Below are 9,711 nucleotides of genomic sequence, written 5' to 3'. Positions count from 1 at the left end.
AAACACATGAAGCCCAAACCTTATTCATCCTCTATATATAATGTGAATCCCTACGTAAGTTTTAATAGTTCTCAAGATTGCCATTGAAGAGTACATCCTTGAACTGTAATGTGATAACATGTGAGTCTGATTTGCATACATGAATAAAGTAAGGCAAATAATTTATGACACTAATAATCTTCATCTTGTTTGTTGAAAACCATCACTGAACCGATATTGGGAAGGAAAGAGGGATTTAGAAGAGCAAACACAACTAAATAACAGTTCAGTTTAGTCATTTATAATAATAATAGCTAACAAAGTCAGCAAATTGGTTTTCTTAACTCTCATGTCCTTAGCCTATATATTTCAAGACATAAATTAAAGGTGTGATGAGAGTTGAAGAACTGATTAGCAAGAGATGTAATCCTACGTGAGCTTAATGCAGACATCAGAATCAGCCAAACAATATCTTGTACCAACTCCCATTCTGCAGAAGGTCTCTTAATATTGGGTAGGAATTATTGACTTCTATGAAATGTCCATAGTATGCATGGATGAAAAAGATGTGAGGCACAGAAAAAACTTCTTGACGTCACGCATTTCATTTGGATTTCCTCTCTATAATTAAAAGTAAAAATTAATTTAATTAATTAATGATTAAATTAAAAGTATAATAATTTTAGTAATGAAATGTAGCATGACTTAAAAAAATTTATGACATGGTATAAATTTACCTACCAAAAACCCTTCCAATGTTGAGCAAAATAGAAATTCTCTTAACTAATTTGTAAAGAGAAGTGTTACACCGGCCGAATTATATATGCGACACTTAAATTAACGATAATACAAAAATATAACTTTCCCGGAAGATTTTTGGGATAATGACTTTCGGAGGAGGATTAAGTAAATTTTGGGATGTTAAAGTACCCAATTCACGGAGAACAAAACGTACAAATTGTGTCATTGACAAGACTTTGGTAATAACGATATGACAGAAAGTTCCAAGTCCTTTATGAGCATATATATGGATACACACTAAACCCAAAAAAAGAAATTATGGCAAGAGATATTCAGAGAAGTTTAGCGTCCCTCAAACGCTTTAGATCGTGAATGAGCGCGGTTAAATTATTGTGAGACGAACCTCCTTCTTTAACAGCTTTTCTGGCCTTTTGAGCAAACTCTTTTGCGCGGCGTCTGATTTGTGTTGCTTCATCACCGGCGTCCATCAAGCGGGTGATAGCATTCTGAATGGTATCTCTGGTGACCAACTTGTGTCTCTCCCCAAAACCAATGGAGGTCCACTCCGCTGCGCCAACCTCCACCCCAATACCCCGCACCTGAGTTATGAGCTTTTCGTTATAAAACTGTTCTCCATGCACAGGCCAGGTGAGCATTGGAATCCCCGCAGTGACAGCCTCGACGGTGGAGTTCCAGCCGCAATGCGTGAGAAAGGCCCCCACGGCGTGGTGGTTGAGAATAAGCAACTGAGGGGCCCACCCCCTAATGATCATTCCCTTCTCTTTCTCTTCAAAGCCCTTAGGCAGCCACTTCTCCTTCTCTTCCTGCCTCTCATTCTCCTTCCCTTTCTTCTCCGGAACCACCCATATGAATTCATGACCCGACGCTTCTATCCCGCATGCTATCTCCTGTAGCTGCTTATCAGGGAAATGACAAAGGCTCCCGAAGCATATGTACACCACCGACTCCACTCGCTTCGAGTCCAGCCACGTCAGACACTCCTCCACGCTCACCACGCTCTTCTGGCCCCTCTCCGCTTTCTCTTGAGCACTTCTGCCAATAAGAGAGGCCGGCCCCAGATGCCAGGCCTTGTGGCCCGTGCTTTTCTCGTAGTAACCAATGTACTCTTCTCCGTCCAGTTCCAGGAAGCTGTTGACGATTAAGCCATGGCTTTTGAGCTCCGTCTGGAGCATGGTGTGGAGGAATTCAGTCAACTCCTTTGGGGGGGTTGCGTTGATGGTGATGGGGTGAGGGAGAGTCGGAATGTGAAGAGAATCATTATCATATTCATATTCATGGGGAGAGCCCACGGCACAGATGGTGAAGAGGGAGAAGCCGTTGAAGGCCAGTCGGGGGATGCAAAGCTTGTTCGCAAGCTCATCCACCCAAGGGAACAGAAAGTCCGCCACGATGCAATCCGGTGGGTGCTGCTCCACGAATTCCTCGATGGGCGGCTGGAGCATGGCGGTGGCGTGGAACATCTTGGCGAGGTTTTCGGCGTCCTCAACGGAGGAGATGTTTTCGATGCCGTCGGGGAGGCCCGCCTCCTGGGAGGGGAAGTGGACGGCGTGGAGGCGGAGGAGGGGGTGGGAGGGGATGGATTTGCGGAGGACTTGGGCGTTGGAAGGGGTGGTGATGATGGTGACGTTATGGCCACGTGAGGCGAAGAGTGTGGCTATGTCGCATAGAGGGATCATGTGACCTGCTGCTAAGAAATGTATGAAGTAGAGTTTGAGTGGCCCCATTTCCTCCATTTGGATCGACATTCACAACACAACTCTTAATTCAATTTCCCTTCCTCGCCTCTCTTCCTACTCTCTTATACTCCGCCAATTTCACTCGCAGTATCTTTCCTCCTCAGACAGCTCCAAATGGAAAGAATACAACAACCAATTCTTACTCTCCATCATATGCTCATGCTATGTCATTAATTATTTTTATATAATAATAAATAAATAAATAGAAATATGCATTTATTTGCTAAATGGTAATGTCAGTTTAAAAAATCAACTAAAATACTTGTTAAATAATTAAATTAATACTATATAAAAAATAAATTGCTTTATTTTTTATATTTACATACTATCTCACACTTAATAAATTAATACAACAAATAATAATATATAATTAATTAATCTATCTACTCATATATTTATAAGCATTTTATTAATAATATTAAATATCATATATTTTTTTATACCTTTGTGCAATTTATTTAAATAATATATTATTTTTAATTGCATATAGATGGATATGAAAAGTAATACGTTGACTCTTTTAAAGTGAGAGGTATATTTAAAAAGATAAAATATATTTATAAATATTAATTAAAAAATTAATGATTGAAATTTGTGATAAAATTAAATTTTTATAAATTAAATATAAGATTAATTATAATATCAATTATTAATTTTTTAATTAATAATTATTATTACACTTTATTCTCATAAATATTTTTTTTTTCATTTTTAAATTAGTCAAATCTTTAATAATATATTATATTTATTAGATATGTTAATACATTATATTTAATAAAAATCAATTTAACAATACAAGTTTTTTTAAATTATAGAAGCTAAAATGATTAGTTTTAAATTTAAAAAATTAAAAATAAATTTATCATAAATTTGATGTAATTATAAATATATTTAGTCTTTACTTAGTTTATAAACAAATCTAACTTGATAATATGATAATTTGTTTCATTAATTTAAATTAATAAATAATCATAAAAATATGTTATCAATCAATTTAAATTAATGAAATAAAATTAAATAATTTTTAAATTTTTATAAATTTATAAATATAATTTATGTATTAAAAAATTTAAAATTCATCGATTAAAATTATATATATATATATATATATATATATATATATATATATACTTGAAAGGATCCCAGACTAGGAAGCGATTTCTGCAAGATATCATATTTTAGAAGACAGTATACTTGAAAAAACTCAATTATTTTATTTTGTCTCCGTGACAGTCCATGATGTATAATTTCCGGCACATAACCATAGACAAATATTGGGACTATCGAACAGTAGGAAGCTGCCATATGGTTCAGTGAATAGCATTAATGCTTATTTTCGAAGACGCCATCATTCTTAGTTTCGACACATGAAGTCAGCTTAATACTAAATTAGAGTAATCCATTTGATCCCAAATGTCATGTTAGATTGCGTATCAGTTTGAATAATTAAATATTCTTTTAATAAGTTTTTAATAAAATAAACTTTTTTTTTCTCCCAAAGTATCATCGAAAGTAATCTTATTAAAACTAAAATTGTCAAATAAATTTGATCAATTTAAGGATGATAAACAATTTCATATTCTTGGATAATGTTTAAATTAGCCTCAATTTTATAACAATATATTTAATTTGATCGATTATGGGCAGAGACGGATCTACTTAGAGAAGAGTAGGGCACTTTCCCTCACTATCATTTTACATACATATATTTTTATTTAAAAAATATATATTTTAAAAATAAAAAATTAATTCTAATTTTAATAATATATATATATGTATATATATATATATATATATATATATATATATATATATTTAAACTATCAAATGTATAAAATATAAATTTAAAAAAATTGTTAATTTATTTGATATTTGTTAAACTTTTGAAAGAGATTAGTTATTATGTATGATAAAGAGTATTCTTTAATAATAAAATAATTTTTTTAAAAGTTTAATTATAATATTATCTATATATATATATATTAATGCTCACATATATAATGTAATATATTAAAAAAAATATTTTTAATAAAATAAAATTTGCAACATGCATGTTTACCTTTTTTGCTTTCTATTTATTGTATATATTGTTTAAAAAAAATTAAAATAATAAAGATTGTAAGATTATATACGTTAATTAAAAAAATCAAAATAGAAAATATTATAATATTTATGTTCTATTTATAATTTATTAGAAATATGTCTTAAAATAAATTATCATTTTAAAATTTATATTAGATATTAAAAATATATTTATATCATAAATAAATTAAGCTCAATTTTTATACAATTTAATATTTTTAATTTAATATTTTTATTAATATTAAATTATTATAAAGTAGGTTTAAAGATTGAAATTCTAACTAAACATTTGAAAAATGTCTATGACAGATAAATAAGTCATATTTAGAACATGTATTTTTAAAAAAAGTTAGGTTCAAACCTTATTAAATTATAATATAATCTAATTTGATCTAATTTATTTTCATCATTAATCGTAATCGTAGATATAAAAAAAATAATTATGATATATTTTTATACTTTTAAAAGTTATATGTAAAATTTTTAATATTACAAATATATGAATAAGTATTGCCACCACTATTTAAAATTTCTGGATCCGTCACTGATTATGGATATGGATAATAATCAATTTATTAAATGAGATACGGAAATAGAGATAGGTATATACATACTCATTTATACCCGTATCTGTTTTAAAATTTTAAAAATTTAATTTAATTTTATAAAATATAAATTGACATTTACATGATTCTTACTCTATTTTAAATTTATTTCAAATAAAATTTAATTAATATAATTTTGTTATTATTACTTTATGTTAAAATTCTTTTATATATATTTTTTGCAAAAAAATTATTTAATTAATTTTTGATTGGGTACAAGTATACATAATGCTAGACTAAAATATGGATAGAGATACGAATTTCATACCTAACACATAAGAGGACTAGGATAGATATAAGGTATGAGAACAAGAATGGGACGAGATACTAAAACTCATACTCACCTGGTACCGTTGCTATTCCTAGGTCGGTCTGACCTAACGTAAATTGATACGGGCCAAATATTATTTAATTAGATTAACCTAGTCTATATTTTTTTAAGTTGCCATTTTTTACCGAACCTAGCCATGTCGAGCTATTTGACTAAAATAGTCTAATTAAAAAAATATATATTTAAAAAATTAAATATATGTTTTTATAATAAAAAATTAAAAATTATAACATGATTAATTGATATTATATATTATCATAAAACACTTACTAGTTTTATATGTATATAATTTTTCACAATCATTGTATTTGCATTTATCCATCTCATCAACTAAACCAACAATTTTCATAATAATTCCATACCTTAGTGGTATTGAACTTAGTTTTCTTAATCTTTTCAATATCTTCGTATTTGTCATTAATATTTCTACTCTTACTTTTATTAAGACAAAGGTAGAAGCGTGACTGTTGAGATTTCCGTTGAAGTACTTTTATTATAATTGTAAAACAGTTTAATTCTACCAACGGTCTCAAACACGGCAAGTATACCGGCCGTTCAAGTAGTAAAAATATCGTATCCACAGGGATTAGAAGGTAAAATAAGCATTTATTGATTATTCGTGACTAAAGAATAATTCCAATTTCAGAGTTTGTCATGTGAATTCAAGGTTATGACTATTGGAATGTTAAACTACAAAAATAATTGATTTTGAGTGGAAAAGGATAGGAATGGTGTAATGGTTTTGTGGGATTGTGGGGTCAGATTTCACCGAACGTCTAATGAATCCTTAATCTCTTGTTCCATACATTGCTTAGTCAATCCATAAGTTTACTCAAACCTAATCCCTTAGAGAAAGAGCCTAGGTGCGGATATTGACTATCAATCCCTTGAGTACCCAATATCTACACCCGCATTATGGGTTAGGGTTTAAGACTACTAATGGGTCAAGCTCTATTCCTAAATACAATCACCACTAGGCATATGTTTCAGAACTAGTTTCAATGATATTTCCCAATACTCAATGGAACCTTAAATCATGCAAAGGGTGATCAATCCAAAGCAAGCATTAAGAATAGAAACAAACACAACAATGGATGAAACAACATGTATATATATCATTAAAACGTAAGGATTACATTAGAATTCGTTGGTTACATCTAACCCCATAAAAAATGGGTGGAACCACTCAACAATGAGGGTAAAGCAAAAATAGAGATGGAAGAGAGAAATGAAGAAACCGAAGGAAAGATCCACACACGAACGTTCCCAAGCTCGAAGAATCCCTTCTACCGCTCCAAGGAGGCGCCCCTGCGTGAATGAGGAGAAAACCCTCGAAAATGGCTTCAAATACGAACTTGGGGAGTCAGATTAGGGTTTCGCGCCCGGCGCATAAGTATTTGCGCCCGGCGCAGGGCCTTCCAGTGAAGATCAGCACACTCTACCTCAAAACACGCCCGACACATTTCCTTTTACGCCCGGCGCAATGTCTTCCAAAGACTTTGAGTCACTCTTTGTCTCGATCACGCCCGGCGCGGGTCATCTTGCGCCCGGCGCAGCCACTCTGCTCTGCTCCTTAGCTCCTTAAATTTCCAATCCAAAGGTTCTTCAATCCTCAATTCTCTAGCTCAATACCTGCACAAAAAATGAGGTGTATTACGGTATTGTTAGCTAAATTAAGGGTTAGCTAAATCTGCACACAAAATGAATCAAAAGAGAACAATTGTATTGCAATGGTTCAAAGAATGAGTGGAATTGCTTATTAAGTCTTGACCAAAAAGAAGTAAAATTGAGACTTAACAGTGACTATGTCTTCATCATCTTTGACAAATGAAACAAAAACGACAAATTGCGAAATCAAGTCATCAAGGATGCAACAAGAACGACGAAACTCTCATAGTAGTTAATTCTAACTCTAAGATCATAACCACAAGCGTTGAATAAAACACAAAAGCGTGAAGTCTATTATTATTATTATATTTTATTTTATTCTATTTTTAATAGTACATTATAGGTTTACAAATTGGCGATAATTCACATTAATTCACTTATTAATTTAATAGGCCAACTTATAAGCTTGTAGACCAATTTGACCTGGACCCATTTGACTTGTCAAGTTTAGTAGGTTAGGTAAAAAGTGGTTTGATTCAATTTAGGTCATTATTTTTAAGGTTACCCTAACCTTATTTGTGGGCTGAATGGGCTACCTCATTAGTCGAGTCCAAATTGACAACTCTATTTAAAATATGATAAAAAAAATTCTTTGCATTTGATTCAACTATCTTCTTTGAATACAAGTTAAAAGTGTTTTTATTATATCTTCTCTCTAGAAAATAAAGAGATATTTTCACTAGAAAAACTTTCAGAAACACTTCTAGTTTTTTATCCAAATAAATTTAAAAACTTAAATATTCTTTTAGTCTTCCAAATATTACAATTGTGTAATTTTTTTCCAACTTCAAATTATGCGAATTAAGTGATTAAGTATTTTGTTAACATGTCAAATAATGTAGCATTGACGAATAACAATGATATATGAATGTTTCAATGATATTATGTAATAAGGTGACAAGTAAAAATAAGAGAATAATTTTACAAAATGTTAGAGATTGATTTCAAATTAAAAAATTATCAATGTGGTAGTTGGTGAAGCAAAATATTATCACACTTTTTTAGTTTTAGGCCAAGTTATATATACGTTTTAGATTTATTATCATAAACTTACTTATGATAAATATTATACTTATTTTATAATGTATTTTAGTGTACGAGTCTATGAACAAATACATTAATAAGTCCATAAACAAGTACATTACGAGTGTGTTTGGAAAAAAGGGAAAAATGGAAGATAAAGAAAGAGAAGTGTAAAGAAGTAAATAAAAGTTTTAAAAATGAGATGTATTTGGTATGAGAGAAAAGGATAAAAATGAAAATGAATAAAGTGAATTCTAATGTTAAAAATTTTCCCACTAGTGTGAGAGGAAGTGCATGGCATTGTTGGGGTCACTCATTGTTGTTTGTCATTTCATCATTGTTGTTTGTAGTCGTCGCTCTTTGTGGCTATTTGGGAAAATGTTTTACATATTAAAAGGTAATAAATAATATTTTATAATAATATTTTATATTTAATATTTTAAATAAAATAATTTATAAAAATTCTTATTTATTTATTTTAAAATAATAATAGTAATTGTACCAGATAAGTCATAGACTCTCGAGGACTTATTGGTTCTCAGCCTAGTACCTAGAGAAAGCTACCATGACTATAAGGATCTAGATAATGCTCGTCTAAACCAAACAACACATTTATCTAGGCTGAGGTGTATCCAGTACCAGATATACATTCCTTTACAATCAAGCCTAGTAGAAAATAACATTTAACCATTATGTGACACTAAAAGGTCTTAGATGCAGTTAAATGTCCAAACTAATATAACAATAACATTTTCTCACCAATAACGATAATAAGGATATAGATAATGCTCATCTAGACTAGATAGAGCATTCCTCTAGGTTGAGGAGTACCTGACCTGTCGGATACATTCCTGCATGATCAAGCCTGATAGAAAATAACGTCTGATTGTTATGCAACACTTAGAGGCCTTGAATGTACTTAAATGTCCAGACCAATAACGGTAACATTTTCTCATATATATATATATAGAGAGAGTTAATCACCTATACACTAGCAGTGTAAATTTTTTTTACACTAACAACCAATTAAAAGATATAATTGGTTGTTAGTATAGAAAAACTTTACACTGATAGTATATAGATGATTAACTCATATATATATATATATATATATATATATATAAAACTTGCATTTCACCTTTAAAAGGCATTCTTAAGATTAAACTCACTCTTTGCTCACTTTGGCACCATAGCTCTTGTTCAAGTACAACCACTTTCAACCTCAAGGACCAAAGATTAAGGACCAAGGACTTTAGACTTTTGATTGAAGACTTTGAATGAGTACTTTTTTCTAGCAAATACATTTGGTATCCACTGTAAAATTATAAAATATTTATTCTATTCTTATGGACTCTGTTGACAAGCAAACGGCAAGAACAAGCGGATCATGAGGTAGTAACCTAAAAATACCTAATAGTGCTTGCATAGCAAAACTGTGGAAAGAGTTGCAACAATGAAACAAACAAAGTGAAAGGCAAAAAAAAAAAAAAAACATGAAAAGGAGATGACATTCCTAAGGCAACAA

General features: G+C 30.8%; 1 protein-coding gene across 1 annotated transcript; it reads right to left on the bottom strand.

Annotated features, from left to right (window-relative positions):
* Positions 1–881: 881 nt before the first annotated feature.
* LOC109808790 (UDP-glucosyl transferase 73CC6) lies at positions 882–2,595 on the bottom strand. The gene has a single exon (XM_020371931.3). The coding sequence runs from the start codon at positions 2,484–2,486 to the stop codon at positions 1,053–1,055; it is 1,434 nt and encodes a 477-aa protein (XP_020227520.2). The 5' UTR covers positions 2,487–2,595; the 3' UTR covers positions 882–1,052.
* Positions 2,596–9,711: the final 7,116 nt, after the last annotated feature.

Source organism: Cajanus cajan, chromosome 5 (assembly GCF_000230855.2).
Source record: "Cajanus cajan strain Asha chromosome 5, NIPB_CcT2T_4, whole genome shotgun sequence".
Classification (NCBI taxonomy): domain Eukaryota; kingdom Viridiplantae; phylum Streptophyta; class Magnoliopsida; order Fabales; family Fabaceae; genus Cajanus; species Cajanus cajan.
This window is presented reverse-complemented; position numbering and strand designations above follow the sequence as displayed.